Here is a 23382-nt window from a genome sequence, read left to right as displayed (position 1 = left end):
AAGTTTAAAACAATTTTGAAATGGATTAATGATTGGTTCTTTTAAGAAAATATGCCAAAATTCCTTATTCTGGTTCCTTATTCTTTTACAATTATAAACTGAATTTACTTGTTGGCCAAACAAGATCAGACATTTGAAGATGTCACACTGGAAACTTTTACATACAAAGCATGTGACCAACAAAGAAAATATGATGTATTATAAAATAACTATCTGAACCACAAATATATTTGATTTTGTTGCAGCTAGTTTTTAAAAAATGGGTCGTAACTGATCGATCAATAGGTCTTTACCACAATACTGCAGCATTCATGTACTTGATTACTTTATTCATGCTCTACTCCACATGCCTTTACAACAGGACATGGGTTTCACCAACACCATGTACAGTATGTCCATTAGTTTAAAAAAAAAAAAAAAAAAATACAGTACATCATGCTGAAAGATATCACAGCCAAAAGTCATTTAAAACAATTATTTTAGGTCAACATTTACACATTACCAAAGGTGTCACTTAACATATTTGTCATCTCTGGCTGGACAAAATGTGCTATAGGTACTTTAAGACTGAAAACCATTAACATGATGGTCAAGTGTATTAAGACGTTTGGATAACAGCTGTATATTACCTGACAATCTTAGGCACACAATGTTCATGAGTATTCACATCTATTTAATACACACTGCACTAAACTGAACCAGATTAAACACAGATCAAACTGCCTGAAATGAGTTCACAGTTTTGAATAAAAGGAAAAACATTTAACTCCAATATTCCTTTTCTTCATCGGTTCTCCTTACAAGAAAATTTACTGGTAATACATGCTTTAATTATGTGTCTGTTGCCATGGTTGCTATGGTTTTAATGATTGTATATACATCTTTCTTGTCAAACAATTACAAGCCATAGACCTTTTTTTTCCAGTATCCAGGGTGGCTAATTGAAAAATGAATAAACTCAGAGCAGGCCTATACTGTGTGAAAAGGTGCAAATAGGTTGCTGAAAAAGAAATATTGCTTTAAGGCCTAGAAATTTTAAGACAGTGTGAAACAGATCAACACAAAAGGAAAACAGGCATGTTAAACGAGTGGAGGACAAGTATGGACGGCTTTAGAGATAGTAGTTGTGAAATACACTGATGATGGAAAAAGAAGTTACAGTGATTATGATCACGTAGTCTAACAGATTTAACTCACTCCTTATTGTAACCTAATTAAACACTAAGCATTTTAGTTGTTTAATATTAACTTATATGACCTAATAAACTTGGAAATGACTGCTCAGTACATGGTTACTTGTGTGTTCTGAGCAGGAACAATTAATATACAACTCCTGCATGCATAATCACCCAATTACAGGGTAGCTTTTCTCTGTAGGGCATTTATTTTGTACATTTATACAAGCCACACACTCTAATGTGAATACCTCACACCTGCACAGTGTTCAGTAAATCCAATTTTAGTGTGAATTAAAAAGTTTGATAAAAAAAATATATATATATATTAATTTCCACATGGGTTTCTAAATACCCTGCTTCATAATGTAGTGCACAGGAAGATAAAAACACTACTATATAAACATATGCACAAAAAAAAATCAAACAAAGACAACGATGAAAAGCTAGCCTTCTCTCTCAGACCTTCCTGAACGTGTCGAAAACAACATGAGGAAAAGTGCAACATCCAGTAACATCATGTGGTCCTCTCTAGAGCTATGCATCTTTCACATCTGACACCTCGTCCTGCTTGCGCTCAGTCATTCGGGCACATCGTGGACAAGTTGTGGAGTTGTCATAGTAACAATCTCTAAAAAGACGTATAAGAAAGAGAAAACAAACACCAAAAATTTTTGTTACATAATATATTTGGTTAATGGTGTCTATTTGGGTAATATATTGTTCACTCATAGTTAAGTGTTTGGGAAATTGTACTGGGATGCCCTCATTAATCATGCCTTTCTTATCTCTCTGGATGCAGTTTAAAAGCATGCTTAACTAATAAATCTCAGACTAGATTAGCCCAGTAACTGGATGTCTTTAGGGTTACTAGTAGCAACATTTTTCTTAAAAAGTTAATATTAAACCCTCAACAATCACCATAATTGACTAACCTGTGGAAGACAGCAGAGCAGTCGTGGCAGACTGAGGTGTGACTGTCAAAAGGGAACAGGATGTCTCCCTCCTTACACAGCTCGCAAACAAATCCTTTGGCCTGACAACGCTACACACACACACACACACACACAGACACGAAAATGGGACAGAAAGTCAGAGTTTTGGGGAGGTTGCACGATCTCTACGACCTTAGCTAATGACACGGTACAATCGCCATTAAGTCCCTAATAAGGCAGTAGACTTACTGACAAAAAAAAGTCAGCAGTGTCATCAGACTTGTGCTTTGTGCTTTATGTATGAGCTCACCTCACAGTCTAGTTTGATGTGTTTAGCAAATGTAGTGTGGATCTCTGTAAGGGAACAGCTGAGTCTGCCACTGGAGATGTCAATCAAATCCTGTAGTGAGTACATGTCATCATTCTCCACAAAGTGCTGCCGATCTTGTAGCTGGAGAAAACAAACACAGTGGAAAATTGTTTAAAAAATTTGTGCAATGCATAAAAAAATATATGCAAACAACCAGCGTGTCATGAGACCTGACCTTGCTGAGAGAAAACATATTTTACAATGTCATGAGGTCATACTGTAGTAGCCAGCAAACACTATCTAAGAATATCTAAGATTCTTCTTTTCAAAACTTTTGTGAACATGTTTTACCATTTATGTCTGTTGGAAAGCCTTTTTAACAATTTAAAAAATAATAATGCACACATTTTTGAGCTGATACTGAACTTGAAGTAAGAATAGTCAAGTCAAGTTTATTTGTGTAGACTGACTAATCCCTAAGTGTCTCATCAAGTTCTACATCAGCAAGCTTTTCCTCATTTCAGCAAGAGCTATCCACTTCCACCACATAGTGGTGCTGTTGTAATATTACTTATGGGTTACAAATGTCAGTGTAGATGATGATGTAATGACACAAGTGATTTTAAATTGTGGTAGATAGATATTGTAAAAAGATGACGACCTGTAGTAGTAGCCGAGCCTCCATTGCCTCTTTACAGGTAATAAAATAGGGTTTCATCAACAGAATATCTTGACGAAGTTTCTGTAAAGAAACACACACATTAACACACACGTTGCTGCCAGTCTCACTTAATGCACACACTTGAAGTTGATTTCCTCTGTCACTGCATGAGCTAGCACTACTTGATATAAAAGTTGTTTGATTTTCATCATAACCATGCCATGCCATAACCATAATCTAAAATATAGTGACAAAGTTTTATATTGCCTATATAGCCTAAGAGCATCTTTACTTCAAACTCCACAATTTCTTGCTGGGTGTTTACCAGTGCCTCCAAAATAGTGAGTCTACCCACCCTAATCTCAACCAGTTCCTCCACAAAGTTAAATAGCAGCGGGTTGATTTCTTTCAGCTTCAGAACAGGCCGTGACATCATCAGGGCCAGGTAGCGCAATGACGAACGACAAACCTGCAAGGGAGACACACTGTCAGACCACAGACTGGCTGGAAATACCCACAAGAACACGTTAATGCACATTTCACCAACACAGTGATGTGGCTTAAACATGATTCAGTGGACAGCCTGGATGGTCCGTGCTCATCATCTGACCTGGATTTGCTACCCTCCTCCTGACCTAGGTTAAACTTGAAAGTAGGTCAGATGCTGATTGGCTTTCATAAAAAGGCATTTCTATTAGAGATCGAAATGCAATTTAATGTATAATGATGTTTTAACAACATTAAGCCGACTCCTCTCAGTAATTTTTTTAAAACTTGGTAAAGCTCCTCTGAAGCCACAGAAAACACAGTTTCACAGGGTGTGTAGCACATTTCATGATTAGTACATTCATTTCGACATGTGATATTAGCGGAGTGTCCCCTTAAGCTTATTTCTTACTATAATATAATTGTATGTTATTCTATCAATTAGCAGAACCGTATAGGAACGCAGCTATCAACAGTGATAAACAAAGAAAAAAATACAGTATGATGGCATCTCCTGAAAATCCTGCTTCAACATGTGTTCAGTAAACCCACAGCTCCTGTATGAAGGGGTACAACTTGACAAGAAATCTCACAGATCGATATATAAAAGGTGAAGGAATTTTTTTACATGTGGAATGTATTTTGCTGTAGCTGTTGAGGGGTACCTTGCGTGGTTCAAACTCCCAGTTGTGGATGACACGAGCTGGGACAATGGCTGTGTCATTCCAGTGGCATGTGCTGCAGTAATACTGGCCTGTGTAGTCACACTGTCTGGCCTCACTTGGAACACCCCCTATCAGATAAATATCACACAGTACAGTCAAACAATGAAACAAAAGAAAGCTAGATGCACTTAAATACATTTAAAAACACCCTTATTAAACACGTAGTATTTGCATATGTAGTAGAAGATTAAGATATTATATCCCATGTCAAAAAGCGAACTTTGATCAGTTCCAATTAGTCTACATATTGCTTTTAGATCCTGTTTCTCCATTTCAACCTGCCAAACATGGACCAACACAGTCCATTCATACTCACTCAGTGAAATAGGTGTGCGGCATTCTGCACAACGGTAGTCTTGCCGGTCTAGTCCTATCTCAGGGCAGATGCTGAGCTCATACTCAGACTGGTGGCTGACCTTTGACCTCACACAGGGCTTAGTGATCAGGTTCATACACTTACTGTGGCAACGGTAATAGCAACCTGAGAGAGGAAATAGATACTCACATGACTTGACTTTTTTTTTGCACAGCAACATTAGCACCAAAATCCCCACTATACCCACTGGGTTTGGTGTGAATGAGTGGTTGACAGATTCAGGGAGCTGAACAAAGAAGCCGCACTGAGTCTGCTGATAGGAAAATAAATACAAAGAACACTGTTTGGAAAACTGGTAATATAAAATGAAAGTATGAGGAAACCCTGTAATCCCCATTCTAACCAGTAATCTCATTCTTAAATCAATTAAAATTACTTCTCAGTCTGATTGGCTGAAACAGTGGCACACTGTACTGTTACACTTCATTTTGTATGCATGTGGAGTAAAACTTTTGAGAGATCAGGTAAGATAACGTGATGAAGTGACATAGTGTGAGTACCAAAGCTTTTAGAACAGGGAATGTTGAGATAGAGCAAGTATAACATTGCATGAACACAGTACGTCACTAAAATCATCCTGTTGCAATGAGTTATGGGAATTATTTACAATTTTGGCATAAAAAGCCAAAAGATATATTGGATGGACAAATATATTAAATAGAGTGTCTCACCTGTGCATGTATACCATGTCTGGATAAGGCCCCAGATGATAGTGCTACACTTGTCACAGGTCTGTTTGACACTCTTGCTCTTTTCCTTAGAGAAGCGGTGCTCCAGCAGGATCCTCAGATTGGGCTCATCTTCCTCAGGGTCCTTTCAAGGGTCAAAGTGCAAAACCAAAATTCACCAAGTGTAGTAGTAGTAGTCGTAGTAACACAGTTCATGTATGGTATGTTAAAGACATGCATTACTGCAAAATATGTGCACAATACCAATTTATGTACATTGAAACACTGATATTATACCATAGCTGTTACCATGTGTATTTTGCCTACAAACTGTGATCTGATACAAACACAAAAACACAGTAAAATAGAAATATGCAGTATTTTTTTTTTTTTTACATATATTCATATCCCATATGTTCAACTTCCAATACAAATTTCTATTCCCTAAACAGAAGTTGTCTCTTCAACCTAAATCACATGGGAATTTAACATACAGCTGTGTTATTGTTTAACAGTGAAGTGCTCTGGGAAAATTCCATATAGTTTACAACTTTGGGCACGAGATTCAGCTGCTTCACATGATATGGTTCAAAATGACAAAGTAAAAACGAGAATGTGGATGTTCAATAACTGCTGCTACTTCATGAAAAAAGTCCTTTTGTGCATCACTACCATAACATGCTGTAACACTTCTGGTTGGTTTACAGTAATCAGCCTGACACATTACCAGCATGCTGCCTAAACAGTTTCATCAGTGATAGAGGTTTTCTAAAGGCAGAGAAATTGATAGGTTCCAAAAACACTAAGGCTAGGCCTAGCTATTGGAAACACAACTCCAGAATGACATAAAATAACAAACATTCTCTTTTCTATAAAATGCATTCAAATAACTAAATAACTTACTTTCTGTAAATCAAATAAAACATAGAGAAACAGAAACTGTGCTATCTGAAACATGAGGAGTTGACATCCATGAACTTGTTTATCAAGTTATCATTCTCCAAGAATGTCTGCAATGTTTGCTCTCAGTTATTGCATATAGGGAAATGAGGCCAAAATGGATATAATGTTACACTGCACACAGTAATCACAGTATTTCTTAGGATCTTCCCGTTTACCCTTCTGACACTGATCTCCACTCATAAGCACCAATTTTCAGCCACAGGCCAACTACAAACTAAAACTAAAAACTATTGCACCCACTGAAGTATTCTTTACCCCTAAATACAATATATTTTCCAAATTCACATGAATGCAGCATTCATTTTAGGGAACGCCTCTAGAATAGAGTAAAAAGAAGCATGCTTCAAACATTGTACACACATGCACAGCTGTGCATTCCACAAACTTGAGAACATGCAAGTGAAATTAGCCAATTAAGAATTAAGAACTTCTTTCTAGCTGAGCCAGCACCAAAAACTACAACATCATGTTATCCACTTATCCATTCACTCCTCAGTTCCAACCTTAAGCTCCTGCAGTTTGAGACGAAGGTGTATAAGTTTGACCACCGTGTCCTTCTGCCTCTCTGAGTGTTCTGGCAGCTCCAAGATCAGCTTCTTACACTCCTCTATGGCTAGTTTCAGCTGTTCAATGTCAGAAGCTACAAAAGAACCCTGGAACAGATGAAAAAGAGCAAAGCACTTCTAAACATACAGTAAATAGAAAAGGAAGTTTTGTATGTGTAGAACTCTAAGTTTTTCTTTACTTACCATAGGCCTCGAGAAGTGGTCCTCAGCTAGACCGAGGTCCATTGTCCGATCTGAACTGTGGGTTCTGCTTCCAGAGAACAGCTCAGGCCTTGCTTCTAAAAAAAAAAAAAAGAGGGCAACGTGGGATAAAGCACTGTTCTTCTTGTAAGCATTCAAACTATGGTCTTGTAAGTGCACTCGGTCATGCATGCTAATATCACACACGACTGTGGTCACTCAAGACAATTCCTACACTCAAGACTCAACACTGGAGAAGTCTCGAAGAAGGACAAAAACACAAAATAGGCAACTGAGGTAATCGCAGGCGATTGTCTTGTGAGGTCTGGTAATGTGTAACCACACCAGCAACTCCTACAGTGTGATTCAAACTGTCGCTCATCAAGCTGAATGAACTTTGAAGTGTTGATATGCTATCTGCTGCTACTAACTATTTTTGTTTCATCTGTGGTACTACACAGATGGAGAGTAAATCATTGTCGTCCTCATTCAGTGTTTCCCACATGTTGAGAATGAACACAGTGGTGGTGACTGGTGCAGTGTGTGTCCGATGTGCGTGCAGAGACTCATGCAGTTTAGAGGAGGAGAGTTTAACCCAGTTTATTTACTGTAGCTGCAATTTACTGATGTTTCCTAAAAGCCTCACATGCAGGCTATCAGTGGACGCTAGCTTGGCGGCTGTACACAGAGAAGCCTCTAGTCCCCACTCAGTTACTGAAGATCAGGAAACTCAGAAAGATGTGTGGACAAAAATTAGTTGGTTGGGGGAAGAAAAGAAACAAAATTTGAAGAAACAAGCCTTTGATTTATAATGACACAATTCAAATGATACATAATAAACCATGATAGTCACAATTTACCAAACCTACTCTCAATCTTCTTGAAAAAAATCAGACAAATGCTGTTATTACCTGCATACACCTCAGAAGAAAACATGTTGAGTGAATTCAGCTTCTCAGTGCCCGACAGACAGAGACCAATAAAGCAGAGAAACACAGGTGACACCAGTGAAATCAGCTCAGCTAACCTTTTGTCAGACTTGCCTGTCAGACTGATTGTAATGAAACAAAAAAGTTCTGTAATTCCTAAATCCTAAGATACAAGAAACGTGACTATAGCACTGCTTACACTTATGTTTTTCATTTCCTCATTTTCCTCTAAGTGACATTTAGGAAGGTAGATAACCTCAGAAACAGCTCCTACTGCAGCACTAATCTGTTGAGTAAGGAAATTAAAAAACAAAATCACATAGTTCCATAAGGGAGGATACTAGACCCCTTTTCCACATAGATCAAGAAATATTTTATATTTATCCTAATTTTCTTACAGCAAAAACCGCAAGGAGAGCTGAGTAGTTTATCCTGCTCAGGACAGACCACAGGCAGGGAACATTTGTTATTTTTTTACACAAAACTGGCAGATAAAATTCCAAATGAATTATCCTCTGTTCACAAACCAGCACAACAACACATTAATGAAATAATGGCTGGATATCTGCCAAAGTAGGCATTCATTTCTCATCCTCACAATTTTATCAGCTGCACATAAACATGTCAGAACTTAATTTCTGGGATTTTCCTTCATACGTTCGAAACTGAAATACGGTCAAACATAGTTGTGCTGTGCTTGAGGCCTACTTCATGAATTTTGGTAGTTCCCTTTAGTGAATTGTAGCATTTCAGGTCCAGTTTCAGTCTTGACTAATAATGTTCTTCACCCGTGAACCAGCTTTTCCTTCACAAGGCCTTTGTGACCACCAGAGAAAAATAAATAAACCCATAAGGTGTGGGGAAAATGCAGTATGTGTTGTTGTCAGTCACCAGATTGAACTTGTTTTAATTTTTCCACCCTGGTCAGAGTAGCAATGATGTTGCAGGACGACAGTTACCAAAACTGTCCAATGAATTAGGTCCAATAAACAATATCCAAATGACTTCACATTTACACCTCTCGGTTCATTAGTTAGAAATCAGAGTTTACATAAAAAAGACTCAAACCCAAAGACAACCCAGGTTTATTTTTTTCCTTGAACTGAACTATATCAGACGTGTGAAAGCACCTTAAAGTGAGGTCATACTCTACACTTGAGATTGCTGTGTCATGATTTGCCTGTGAAGAACTTCAGAGGACTTTACCATGCTGTGGGGGCGTCTTGCCTCCTTGGGGACCATCTTCTTCCTCTCCCCGATCAAAGGGATTGAGGCGGGTTTGGCGGAAAAGTGCAAGTCTCTCATCATACTCCATTTCATCGGCTACATCTAAAGAAGACAAAATACATTACAGTCACAATGAGACGTTTGTTCATTTCTTTTCGATTATGTTTAGAATTTGAAGTAGGAAGAAGGATCAAGACCATCTTTTAACAGAAGCCAGATATGCTACAGTGTCATCATGGTTATTACTTAATGTGCAGTGTATTCCCATTCAGATCCCAATTAAACTACACTGCTCTTTAGTCCTCAGGGAGCTGTACAAGGACAATAAACCCCCACTCAAAGGACCAAACAAATAAATGTGTCATAAAGTAAATATACAAAATACATGTTGCAATGAAAGCAGTGTTTTGTTTTACAGTTGGTTGAAAAGCTCTGATATGCTCATTGTGCTGCCTTGGCACCTGTAAACATACCAGGGAGACTGTATCATACACACGCCCTTCACCTGATTAAAATCAGCATGTCCAAAAGCAGCAATGCAGCAATTCAGCTTTGTACTTGAAAGTTGAGGAACTTGCTTGAGACAGCTTTTAAAAACAATGGTCAAAATTTAAGTTAAGATATCCTGACTTCCAGTCCCTCTCCCCAGCACTGGCAAAGCTTGAGAAACACTGGATCTTTCACTTCCTAAAACGCAACCCATATGTTATAACATCCTGTTTTCACCGACTTTGTATTACTCCCTTTGACTAGTCAATCAATTCTGACATGAAAACTTGGTGGAGTGCCACTTAAATTCTAACTGTCACCTCTGGTTTTTTTTTTTGTTTTTTTGCTACAGATGCTAAAAAAATTAAACAAAGTTTAAGTTAAATAATAATAATAATCAAATAAACAAGTGAAATAATGTGTTGCCCTGTCCAGAGGATTAGATACTGGTCCACAGCACTTATGAAAAAAAAGCATTATCAAAACGTGGACAAGTCAGTGGCAAGTGGTCTGCAACAGAGCTGAAAGGGCTCAATAGTAAAAGGGAACCTCGACATACAGTGCATTCAGAAAGAATTCAGACCTGCGAGATCAAATCAACATAAGCTTGCTGATTGATCTGGTTTCAAGGATAGCCTAATAATAAAATTGTTTAATTTCATATTTCTACCCTCACAAAGCATTTTTTTGCTAATTACATCAACATAAGTAGACTTTACTCAGTAATTAGTTGAAGCACCTTTGGCAATGATTACAGCTTTTAGCCTCCTTTGGTATGACACAACAAGCTTTGCCCACCTGGACTTGGGGATTTTCTGCCATTCTTCTCTGCATATCCTCTCAAGCCCTATTAGTTGAATGGGGGCCATTTTCAGGTCTCTCTAGAGATGTTTGATGAGGTTCACAAGAGGGCTCTGGCTGGGCCACTCAAGGACTTTCAGGGAGTTGCCCCTGTGCCAGTCCTGCATTTCTTGGCCGTGTGTACTTAGGGTCATTGTCCTGTTGTAAGGTGAACCTTCAGCCCAGTCTGATGTCCTGACCTCTCTGGACCAGGTTTTCATTAAAGACATCTCTCTATGTTGCTCCATTTAGCTTTCACTCAATCCTGACCAGCCTATCTGTCCCTGCCACTGAAAAACACCCCAACATCATGATACTTCTACTACCATGCTTCACTGTTGGGATGGTATTAAGCAGGTGATGAGCAACACCTGTTTCCTCCCAGACATGACACTTAGAATTGAGACCAAACAGTTCGATCTTGGTTTCATCAGAGAATCTTGTTTGTCACAGACTGGAAGGGCTTTAGGTGCTTTTTTTTTTGTTGCAAACTCCAAACAGCTTTTCGACTGTCTCTCGCTGAGGAGAGCCTGCCATTCAGCCACTAAGCCCAAATGGATACTGCAGTGGAGTGTTGCAGTGGTGGCTGTCCGTCTGGAATCTTCACACAGGAACTCTGGAGCTCAGCCAGAGTGACCATCGGGTTCTTGGTCACCTCTCTCACCAAGGTTTTCGACCTAAAGGCTTGGCTTCAGGTGTGAGACGTTATATAGACAGGTGTCGGTTAAATTTTCCACAGGCAAACTCCAATCAAGGTGTAGAAACATCTCAAATATGATCAAAACACACCTTAGCTAAATATCAAGTGTCATAGCAAAGGGTCAAAATACTTTTGTCAATGTAATATTTCAATTCTCCCTTTTTAATGAATTTGCAGAAATTTCTCAACTTCTCTTTATGTTTTGTCACTATGAAGTATTGAGTGTAGATTGATGAGGGAAAAATTAATTAAGGATTTTAGCATGAAGCTGCAACATAACAAAATGTGAAAACAGTGAAGGGGTCTGAATACTTTCTGAATGCACAAAGAAAAGGTCAAAAGCCAGAAGGCTGTGGTATACAAAAAAACTGTTTTATACCATCCTAGTGTTAAAACTACATCTGTTCAATGAAAATCAGTGTGATGTATTCAGATGTGCAATAGCACTGTCACTAAGCAGGCTGCAAAGCAGAGAGTTTTCTCTAAACAATTATCAAAATATAGACGATTTAAATTAGTATTTATGAAATCTTTTCATACATATCATCCTCGCGCTCAGCACATGGGATCAATCAAAGAAACACTGCAAAGCCTCATAAAGGTTATAAACACAGGTTGAAGCACTGCAGCCTCATCTCAGCAACTATGAGCAATCGGGGTCGTCTTTCTTTGGAAGTCCTCCTCTAGTAACCTTCTATATGTTTCGAGTATTCCTGCTAAACATGTGCAGCATGGGATAAATTCAATTACAGTTATGCCACCAATATAAAAGAGCACATCAACATCAATACACAGATGTCAACAACCAGCTAACGCTAGCTAGCTAACTAGCCCTTAAAAACATACCATTCATGTGTTGTTTTGATACGAATTTTAGCAAATTTAATTGGTCCGTGTTGGTCGAATCTTACCCCGTTGTTGACCCTATTTATCATGAGGGAACCGGCCCTTGTAAAATGTATTTTTATAGCAAAAGCGTGCGGTTAATTATGAGCAGTTCCCCCGTGTTGTTTTGTCTCTGTCATCAGCAACATCAGAAGGCAAAGAAGTGTCAAGTCATAATACTTCAAAACATCTATATCCGGTTGATATTTTCAAAATAAAAAACTTTCATGACAGCCATGTAGTAGCATTATATGATTAATAGAGAAACTAAAGAGGAATCGAATAACTGGTTCTATACGTTTCCTTTGTTCAATAAAAACCTATGCTTGTTTCTATTATCTTACGGTGGTATAGCTAAATGAAGCCACCTTAAGTTGTTTTTATACGGAAGTAATAATTAATACTTTTATTTTGAAAATAGACTTTCAGTCGTTTTACCGTGAGCAGGAATACCTAGATGATAAGGCATCACCTCCAAAGTTTGGACTACATGTCATAGTAGGACTTTTTGTCCCTTCAATATCACTGCAGCCAGTTTCCACGACATCTAGTAAAAATTACTGACTGAATTTGACATTGCACTGGTGATAAAGTTTCATAACACACAGTTCATGGTATTCAGAAGTAGGCTGTTCACAATTTCAAGCTTTCAAGATAGGTGTTAGGAAACACATCTGATTGCAAAGGTTGCATCATGTAGGCAGATGTCACCTTAAATGTTTACATATCAACTCAATATAGCAAACAGTATGATTTATGGAGACTCCATAAAATTACACCATTTTGTCACATTGTCTGCCATGCTGTATCGTCAGGGTAAATAGACTGCAATAACTAAAATAGACTGAAAAGGACAATAAATGCCTTCTTTATCTCTCCTCTACTCCTCTCATTTTGCTAATGAAAATTTCAGCAGAATATGAGTAAATAAGGAGAATATTTGTGAAGTTTTGAAGCTGTGGTTGATTCCAAGCTTTCATTCTTATTTAAAAAACACAAACAGCAGCTATAATGTTCAACAGTTTGGCAGTTCCTGGAAGCTGTGAGGTTCACAGAGTAAGAAGGTGGTGGTGTGTACATTAATAATGATGAACTTGTAACCTGCAGAAAGTGGTAGTAAGAGAGGATTCTTTTTTCTGTGAAAAGATAGGAGCAGACATCTCAGAATCTGCTTTAGAGTATGGTTCGTGCTTTTTAAGCCTGTTTTATGTCAGTGCCATCCTGGTCGAGTGAACTGGTTGTCATATCAATTCGTGATTGCCAAACTGAGAAACACGCCATATCATCAGGTAGCCTATAAAAAGTAACGAAAAGTACTACATATGCAGTTACACAGTGCAGCCTAAGATGAACCAGAGAATCAATTTCTGCATGTTTAATGAACAAAAATGCCTTTGCTCAGGAGAGATTCTGTGTAAAGGGCATTGCGTTCTTATGAATAAAGAGATCTTCTGTTCAATGATTTGAATGCTGTTTGACAGAAGCATGTGACCCACTTCAGACACATTACAAATATCATTTTGTATCACTTTTATACGGTGGCCGAGAGAGCTGAACGCACTGTAACTCAACAAAACACAAGCAAATAGACAAAACACAAGCAAATGAATAAAACATCTTCATCAATTTGACAACACATGCACTGCAAATACACACACAACACAACCAAGTAGAAAAACGTCCCGTCTGGGACACGCTTTCACTCAAGCCTTTGTGACTTCTGAAGTTATTGAAGTCTGCTACTTTGCAGTGGTGTTTGGAAAAAGAGCTCAAATGTAAGTTCATCTCTCTTTGAAGCACTGACAAAGCATTGAATATCAAGTGCGCATCGCATTCCAGCTGGGTTCATCACTTGTTTGTGTCCCCTGGAAACACTCCCGTTGTCGCCGGTGCTACTTGCAGCGTGTTTCTGTAGTTGCTTGTGTTGTGACTATTTGCACTGCACATGTTGACAACTTGATGAAGGCGTTTTCTTAAATTGTTTGAGTTTTGTCTATTGCACTGCAGTCCTTTGAGTGTTCATCCTGTCCTCTTCTACCCACCAGTTAAATGCATTACAATGAACATGATCATGAAAACAAAAGCAACTGGGCTTCTGCAGTTTACTGTATGTCGAAAATGGCTTCAACATAATTTCTCCCGCCTGAGATAAAAAATAAAAAGTTTAAATTTAAATTTAAAAAAGAAATTGAGGAGAAAATAACAAAATCACAGGTGGATAACGAAGGCACACAATGTAAGTTAGTGTTAGGAGCACCAGTTGTTACCTTGAATGAGACTGGTAAACAGTGATCGTGGCATAATGGATTGCTAAGTCTCTAAATTTTAAGATTTAAAAAAAAGAAAGCCCAAATGAAAAAAAACGTAATTTGTTTTCCTGGTCACAAGATAATGGGCATAACAAAAACAGCCACTGCTACTCTTGGCTTATTTTATTTTATCCTTTCATTTCAGTATTCAGTATTTTTAATTATTTGGCAGGCCACAGTTATGCCTCAAGAACTTTTTGGTATTTGTATCAAAGTAAATCTTAGTTTGTTTATATATGCTATTTGTGTCCTTCCTTGAGGGTCAGAGCCTTGGTTTCTGGCCATATGGAAAACCCTGAATCATTATAGCTTGAGTGTGTTTGTTGTTTGGATGGCAGCTGTCGAGGTTTGTCTTTGCTATGAACAGAGCTGCTTTGTGAAGCTAAATGAAGAAAGAAGTCCAAACCCTAACTGTAAACACGATGCTCGCTGCAAATTATACACACTTTGGTCATGCTTTGGGCTAATCACCAATAATTACTGTCAAGTGGCATTCCCATGACATGTCTATGTCTGCTTCCTTATGTAATATATTTGTTAAGTAAATAATATATAATTCTTAAATATTTATTATGGTAATATTTTGTTATTAAGCACATCAAGGAACAAGACGTGATAGATAGATAGATGATAGATAGATCACATTTTTCGTGCCCCTCTTAATCCACTAAAACAACAACACCTCTGCTAAAAAGTTCAAATACAATTAACAAAATTTGGTCATAAAATGAATGTACCATTACAGCCAATACAAAACTTAAATCAAGATGTGGAGTGAACAATATTTCAAAATCCATTTTGCAAGTATAAAAAGTTATATCAATGAGCACATATCCACAAAAATCCAGTGACCATTTGATTTAATTTTTGGTATTTCACTCTTGAGATGTTAAAATGGCAAGATGAAATTTTATTTAATTATTCCCAAAGACGCTCATGTGGGTGAATCAAATTAAACCAAGAATTTTTGGGGGAATAATTGAAAACAATTAAGATTTTTAATTTCTTCCTTGAGGGCCGGATGAAGATTTATATTTGATTCAGCTGGAATTCCCCTTCCTTTTAGATAGAGAGATAGAGCGATAGATAGATAGATAGATAGATAGATAGATAGATAGATAGATAGATAGATAGATACATCAGAAACAGGTTTAAGAAAGGTTGGAGTGCAATAACTGTGCAAAATGGCAGTGTATGTGGTTATTTACAGCACAGCAACAGAACTTGATCATGAGTTTAAAAATGGACCATTTCAAAAATGTGTCTGTTGTTTGTGTTTTGTATCAATGGCCCCTCTGTCTGTTGAGAGCAAATGTTGTCTTGCATACATTTTTTCTATGAAGCAGAAAAAAAGAGTTCATGTTGCATGTAAATATGTTTAAGTTCAAGGACATGCAGTTAAGTTTATGTCTGCTGTCATGACTTATTCACAGATAATGTGGAGTTACCTGTAAACATGTAAAGAATTTGGGACTTTTGAAAGCATGAACAGGAGCAATAAATTGATAACCTGTTTATCTATCTCCTTATATGACGCCCCTGACACATCCCAGGGTGCCGTCTGCACAGACATTTCCTAGAGGAACTGCACATTCTTATCTTGCTTGCGTGCACATGAATGAAAACTTTTTGTAGTTTGGATATTTGGTCTTCAAATAACTCATGCAACCTCCTAACCCAGCATGCTATGTAATAACAAGAATCATGGAAAATACAGTACATTGAAGGAGTGATCAATAGTAATGCTGCTGTTATTATTGATTTACCACAAGCTTTTCTTGTGTTGGCACCTTTATTTGAGACAAATATGTAACATGTAAACAACTGCAAGGATTACACATATTACATATTCCTTCAGTACAGTGACTGTACAACACAATCTTTTTTCACTCAGTTTCACACGCAGTTTTTGTAGTTATACCCAAAGCCTTTACAGTATGTGTTCAATTAGGTTTACTCTAGGGGATATACTGCAGCACTGAGCAGCAACGTCTTGTTACTTTTAAAAGAGATTATTTGTAAATAGCAGATACCAGACAACCATACTGTATTCGCAATCCTCTGTAAAAACTCCCATGCCAAAAAACTAAATAAAATAAAGTGATGGTGTTGAAAAATACCACTAGGAATATTACAAAAAGAAAAGAAAAGGTAAAGTCAGTTATAGTTCAAAATCAATAGAAAAATTACACTGAAAAATATCAAGGACTGAATTCATTGATAACAGTGGGGATTGTGTACAGTATATATTCCCCAGCAGTAAAAGCAAGAACTACAGTGAACAACAATCTACATTGTTGTCAATATTAACATGAATATTTCACACTGCATGGTTTTATAACTTGTAAATGAAATCCTTATTTTAGTCTTTGTAGACAGCCTAGTCATGAGATCTGTTAGTCTTTCCCTTCATTTGGAAACAGCTGTCTGTGAAACCACCGCAAAGCACTTTTATACCCAGCACTCTGTCAGGATTTTTTTTTTTAAACTTCATGGCTCAAACGCAGATTTATGATGGCTTTTCAGTTTTTCTAAAGGAAAACCGGTCAAATAGAGTGTAAAATGTTGCCCTATTTACAACAAATCCATAGGATAAATAAAAAATATGATAGTTTATCATAGGATGAATAAAGTAAAATTTGTAAAAGATTAAAATAGAATAAAATTGCAAGCTTCTCGATTTCCAGATCTATGCGTTACATCCTATAGTACATTTCAGGACAATTTCATCTAGCTCATTGAAATTGTTAATTAACTCTAGGTTGTGTCAAGGCTGACATCTGGTTCTGTCTATTTGATTTTTTTCAACAAATAAATTATTTATATTTTCAATAAAATATATTTAACAACAACTTCTCCATAGATATCAGGACCAATGTATCACATGTCCTACAAATGCATATTATTCAGCCACAGCTCTTTAAGAAACTGTCCCTCTTTGCACATTTCAGAGAATCTCACAAACTTCCACAAATATAACTTTGATATGCCTTCTTTCATAAACCCTCGGACACCCTGGGCCTCAGGCCTACCATCATACAAAGCCATTCATGTGATTTTGCATCTTTTTTTTCCTTCAATCATCCGGACATTTATTTTTAGGGGAGTAGCCTAATTCCCACACAACGCCACCAAATAAGCCTTTTTTTTTCTTAAAGTTGCATCACACCATTTAAAGCTACTACAAAGCTTTCCTTTCATATCTCATTGATTTCCTGCTTCATTATACCAGCTTGGATCAATGATCTTTGTCTGTTTATTCCTAAATAAAATAAAATTGTGTTTTAGCAGCAGTTATTTCAACTTTTTTATCATTACATGTAATGCTTCATTTTGTTTTTGTTTTTTTAACAGTAGGAAATGGACACAAAATGGAGAAAAAGTTGCATATGAAAATAATAGACCACTAGACCTCACGTGGTAATTACATCTCTATAACACATCACATTATCTTAAAAGCCTTGCATGTTAAAACCTTAATCATACGCTCCTTAAGAAATTAATCCAACTTTAGGTCTGAGGCAGAGACTTTTGTTAAGGTTAATTTCAAATAGAAATAACCCAATGATGAGCACAGTAATATTCGGTTTTAATTTAATGAAGTGAGAAATTCAGGTCAGAGATACAATATAACATATTTCCAGTGCAAGTTTTTAGTTTCTTTTCTTGATTTCTCAATAGCTCGTGAAAGCAGAATTAAGAGAAATCCCATATTTCAACCAACAAAAAGAAGCATTTTATATACAAGAAAACTCCATTTGATTTGCAGGGGGAAAAAACACATGAAAAGACTCTTAACAAAAATAAATTGCTGATCAGTTACTATAATTTACATTGACCTAATGACTCCCTTAACTCAGAGAGTTTCAAAACTAAGGGTCTCTCTTAGTTAAGGGAGTCATTAGTGGATTAAATGTCCAGATGTTTTACAGTGCATGAACGTGAGCCAAGACTGGTGTGATGCAATAATAAATAAAAACTGAAGCCACACGTGGAATAATCAGCAAATCCACAATGACATGTAGCCGACAGGAGTCTTGACCAGAGATACAGTCTTGGTCTGTTATGTACAATGTCTGGCATGGGCATCAACCAATGGCATCAACAGCGGGCACCAGTCACGGCTTACTTCAGCTTTAGACACAATGTACATTCAGGTAGAACAGGGGCCCTGAGGGGGTGGGGTGGGGCGCTGTAGCGGGACTGACAGGGGCTCTAAAAATGTATTACATTAGGTTTTTCAATGTTAAATTATAAACTTATCACCATTAATATAATAGAATAGAATATTTTATGTACAATTTACCATAAAACTAAGTTTCTTTTTCTTCTCCCCTTTAAACGTGAAACAGGTTGGCCCTGGTATTGGGTTAGGGTTAGGTATTGGTTTGGTATTTGGTATTTCTTTCATTATTATGAAAAAAAGAAAAATGATTAAATCCTTTAATGACAAGAATTCAAAAACTGTAATTATTTGTCCACATAATGATTATATATGACCACTTGACATTTCCTCCACCATCGGGCCTTTTTATTTTGTTTTTCATTGTCCATTTCCACTTTTACAGCTGCTTATTTTATGATTGGTATGTGATCCAATAATCTTCTGCATCTTCTATTCTTTTGCTTTTGTTTGCTATATCATTCTATATGCTAAACAATAATTTTAATTTATTTTAATTGAAGAGTTTAATGTATATTTAAGTTATAATTATTTTAGGTAATTTGTTTATTTTCAGGGAATTTTCCGTCTGTTGTTTGACCATTGTAATTACATTTAAACTGTAAGAGACGGCCTTTAACACGTTTCTTATAGAGGGTATCAGTTTTGCATCAAATAGTGAATTCCATGCAACATGTTGTATGCATGTCTGCGCAGTGTTATATTTTCAGGGTTGGCATGGCCTTTGGTGGCATGCTCTGTGGTGGCGGGGCCCATGGTGATATCTTTTCATGTAGCCCATAATCCCTGGCGGCGCCCCTGAGGAAGAAGAGATGGTCGACATTGTTAATGACCCGATTTGCCCTCTCTTGAATATACTTGATGTCACACGCCGAAGCACCAAGAACACATGACCAGCTCCTGTAGAGTTTTACGCAGCTCCTGGCTCCGGTAGGCGTAGATGAGCGGGTCGATGAGCGAGTTACAGATGATGAGGATGAGGAAAAGGTTGAAGTTTCGGAAGAAACAGTTGCAGAACGGGCTGGTGGGGCAGGTGAGGATGAGGATGAGGTGGAGGAAGAAAGGGCCCCAGCATAAGATGAAGACCCCAAGCAGGATGGTGAGGGTAATCGCTCCCTTCATGCTCGTGGATTGGCGCCTGCTTTTGTGGAAAGCCGTGATGCGCCGGGAATGCACGTGCGCCAGGAGGAACATGTGAAGATATAACACGGCGTTAAACACCAGCGTGGTGCAGAAGAAGGTCACGAGGCACACGATGACGGCGTTGTCTGTGTGGTACACGATGAAGAGGATGCTGGAGGTGATGCTGGCCAGCCACACCACCACGATGATGGTGATGGCGCGCTGCGTGGTCATGATGCTGTGATAACGCAGCGCGTAAAAGATGGTGATGTAGCGATCCGCAGCGATGGTGCACAGAAAGGAGAGCGAAGACACCACGGAGCTGCAGATCATCACGTCGATGACGTTGTCCAGGTGGCGCAGCATGCCCGGGTGCAAGTCCAGCAGGCCGTGGTCGTGGAGAAGCATGAACATGGTCTCCACCACGTTGCTGACACTGACGAGCATGTCGGACACGGCCAGGCAGCAGATGAAATAGTACATGGGCGAGTGCAGGTTGCGGTTCTTGATGATGGCCAGGATCACCAGGATGTTCTCCACCAGGCTGATGAGCCCCAGCGCCAGGAAGAGCTCCTGGGGGATGCGGATCTGCACGCAGCCCAAAGAGTGTCGCTCGCCGCCGGTAGAGTTCGTTTCGTTCTCCTCCAAAAAGTCATTTACCGGGCTGAGCTCCACGTGGAGGAGATAGGGGTTATGCAGGGACCTGTTGGTCATTTCCATATCTGACTTCTGTATGACGACTGTGTGTTTACAGGCTGTCCTGGTGGATCTTACTGCAGCACAGGGTCAAACTGGGTGAAAAAGTTTCATCAGTTTTCTCTGTGGTTTGGATGATGCTTCGGCATCAGCTGTTGTAGTCACACGTTGCCCTACAGCCAGCTGGAAAATTCAAGCGACTGTTCAGTTGTTGTACTTATCGACACGTTAACTGTTAAATATCCAAAACGCGCCGTTTAATGCAATGTCATTAATATTCTCAGCCATTGAATAGCTTAAAATAAGCGGCTGCTGAGGTAAACAGTCACATTAACGCACCGCAGCAGTCTGGAAGAGCTCGCGTGTTTTGTCCGTGTGAAAAGTGTGTCTCCTCGCCACAAGTCTTCTTTTCTATGGATGCAAAATGTCCACAACAGAAATCCATAAAAATGTCTGTTTCCACTAATGCGTTGCGTTCATAATTGATGTTTTTTTTACTCTCATAGTGCGCCCGACCCGCCTATCCGCAAAACTCCTTGAATCAGTTCAGACTATTCTGACCAACATGGTGACAGTCAACAAAATGTCTTTGGTATCTCGGGAATTGGAGACTGTGAGTTGCTTGAGCATTTCTCTAAGTGATGCTGGATCCTGAAAGACTCGAGACGACTCCTCCTCCCACGGAAACGTCAGCTGGATTGCGCTTCTGTCTCAGTGGCCTCATGTCTGACGGCCGCAAAAAAAAAAAAAAAGGTTTCATCATTGTTGTGTCCGGTTTTTCATCTTTTACCTCTCTGACAAGTTTATTTAAATAAAGACTACAACAATGTTTCCTATTACCTGAACGAATATGAATACAAACTAATAGATTTTGCAGAGAACACGTTTACGCAGCATGCGTAACAATGTCACCACTTCACCTGTCACTCCTTCGTGGTCATTGCTTACAGACAATTTTTTTTTCCTCAGTGCATGGCCTTTAGAAAGCACTTTATTTTGAAATCTTGTATCTGTTTTTGCCTCCTGTTGAAACCAATCCAGATGTTAAACCATATTAGAGGGAAGGTTTAGGTTGCTGTAACTGTTCCCCCTGTCCATAAAACTGCAGAGACCTATCCCTAAAGCAAATTCAGCGTAAGTGATGGAGGACAAACCCCACAGAAGATGAATGTGGAGCTTCAACTGTCTGAATCAGACAAATCAAATGAGTAACTTCCAAAATTAGAAAAATTAGAACAAGGTTCCCTCTTTGTATTTCAGTTGACAGTGTTTGCGTCGCGAGCCACAGCAGAGGGACAGTAAGAGAATTTTGTACTAAAAAAAAGACAGTAATTTTGGAAGGCATCCACTTCAATTACTCAGACTGCTGACGCCTCATATTACCGCTTCTGGATTTTGGAATGCAGTTTTGCACAGAACTGCCAATGTGACGCCATGTCGCTCACACCGAAAACATCAACAGGAGAAACTAATACAAAAACTTCCTTGAATGTGCATGTGGGTGTATTCATGACAAAATATCACCCCATCCTTTAATGCAATTCCACATGTGAGTTTGACTACTTGGGTTTTCTTGACACTGCAGGCCTTCAGCTGTTTACAGCAGTTGGATTTAAGCAGCTGTAACGTGAGATTTTATTTGAGTCAAATTTCACAGTAAGTATTATAGATCATCAACCACAAACTCGTGTTTGTGACTTGAAAGAAGAAATCCTCAGCTGAACAAAGCATGGTAATCATACATGGACTATCTGTCAGAAATTGTCACATTATGTGGGGTTACTGACCCAGAGAAACTATAAGTGGAACAATCCATTTGGTGTTTTCCATTTGAGTATAGTGCTGCAAATCATTTAAATGGCTTCTACCTGCTTCAAAGTGAAAAAGTCACTTCAACACCTTTAAAGCACTGATTGAAAGCACTTGCATCAAACATCCTCTTACCACCCTCCACCCCACCCACACACACGCACACACAGAGCTCCTTCTGAGCCACTGATATGAAAGCCTTTCTATCCTGCTGATGCGTCACATGAAAAGTTCTCACAGCCTCAACCATAGCTCCAGGTGAACTAGGAACAATGACATCATTTTACCATCAAGCACAGTCACACGCATCATGTGGCTCACTGATTAAAAAAAAAAAGTTAGTGTATAGACAGTTATAGTTTGTGTGAGTGTGAATTGTTCAGTGTCTCCAGAATTTATGTCCTCTATGTGACTGCAAAGCCTCTAGGTTGACTGTTGTTTGTTAGTTTGTATTTTTTAAAGAAAAATGAATGTTGTAATTGAGAAGAAGATGAGATACTTGAAAATTTGGGCTCCAACTGGTATTCTTATGTCGTGGTTTGACTGGAAAATAAAATAAGCACATCATAGTAAATGGAAGTTCTAATCCTAATAACCTTACAAAACGCTTTGCAGTATGAGGCACATTCACTCATTCACACACACATTCATACAGTATATCTTTATCTTTATCTTTATCTTTATCACTCTCACACTCTCACACACACACACACTCTCACACTCTCACACTCTCACACACACACACACACTCTCACACACTCTCAAACATCTTGCCCAAGGGCACTTCAACATGCGGAACATGAGGGGCCAGAGATTGAACCACCAACTTTCCAATTGTTGGACCAACTGCTCCACCTCCTGAGCCACAGCCGCCGAATGGAAAACTTATGAAGGGCTTTGCACACCGTCAGGACTCTTAGCATCCTACTCCAGACATAATTATGAAGAAAAAGAATAATCATATGGAGAATGGTGAAAAATAACATGTTAGAAATAAAAAATGTTTTGTTGGTGTGGTGCCAAGTATTTCTGTAGCCCCAGGTTTTCAGTGCAGTTAAATCAGCCCTCATAGAGTGAGGTCATGAGTAAATGACTGAGAGCACCAAGGAAATATTAAAATCAATTTAGGCAAAATTTTGAAACTATCT

The 23382-nt window shown here is 38.4% G+C and overlaps 2 protein-coding genes across 3 annotated transcripts; both read right to left on the bottom strand.

Annotated features, from left to right (window-relative positions):
• Window positions 1–312: 312 nt before the first annotated feature.
• On the bottom strand, window positions 313–12273 carry def8 (differentially expressed in FDCP 8 homolog). 2 transcript variants are annotated; one of them, XM_056375306.1, is made up of 12 exons: window positions 12077–12273; window positions 9181–9303; window positions 7049–7143; window positions 6803–6952; window positions 5340–5481; window positions 4609–4773; window positions 4233–4360; window positions 3437–3550; window positions 3082–3162; window positions 2421–2561; window positions 2111–2220; window positions 313–1806 (listed from the first exon to the last, which is right to left on the bottom strand). In XM_056375306.1, exons 1-12 carry the CDS (start codon window positions 12081–12083, stop codon window positions 1713–1715), a joined length of 1350 nt encoding a protein of 449 aa, XP_056231281.1. In that variant the 5' UTR covers window positions 12084–12273; the 3' UTR covers window positions 313–1712. The 2 variants fall into 2 exon arrangements, with proteins under 2 accessions (XP_056231281.1, XP_056231289.1); XM_056375314.1 differs by having other exon boundaries at window positions 12142–12273.
• A 3942-nt stretch (window positions 12274–16215) lies between these two features.
• On the bottom strand, window positions 16216–21176 carry mc1r (melanocortin 1 receptor). The gene has a single exon (XM_056371685.1). The coding sequence runs from the start codon at window positions 20447–20449 to the stop codon at window positions 19472–19474; it is 978 nt and encodes a 325-aa protein (XP_056227660.1). The 5' UTR covers window positions 20450–21176; the 3' UTR covers window positions 16216–19471.
• Between the last annotated feature and the right edge of the window lie 2206 nt (window positions 21177–23382).

Source organism: Seriola aureovittata, chromosome 1 (genome assembly GCF_021018895.1).
Source record: "Seriola aureovittata isolate HTS-2021-v1 ecotype China chromosome 1, ASM2101889v1, whole genome shotgun sequence".
Lineage (NCBI taxonomy): Eukaryota > Metazoa > Chordata > Actinopteri > Carangiformes > Carangidae > Seriola > Seriola aureovittata.
Note: the sequence above shows the minus strand (reverse complement) of the source record. Positions and strands in the feature narration are given on the sequence as shown.

Excerpts from the sequence above, each read along its gene's own strand:
- def8 (XM_056375306.1), bottom strand. Across the intron at positions 4,774-5,339 it reads GACATGGTATACATGCACAG|GTTGCTATTACCGTTGCCAC; the intron begins GTGAGACACTCT and ends TTCCTCTCTCAG. Across the intron at positions 3,551-4,232 it reads GGGAGTTTGAACCACGCAAG|GTTTGTCGTTCGTCATTGCG; the intron begins GTACCCCTCAAC and ends TCTCCCTTGCAG.
- mc1r (XM_056371685.1), bottom strand. The coding sequence starts at position 20,449 with ATGGAAATGACCAACAGGTCCCTGCATAACCCCTATCTCCTCCACGTG.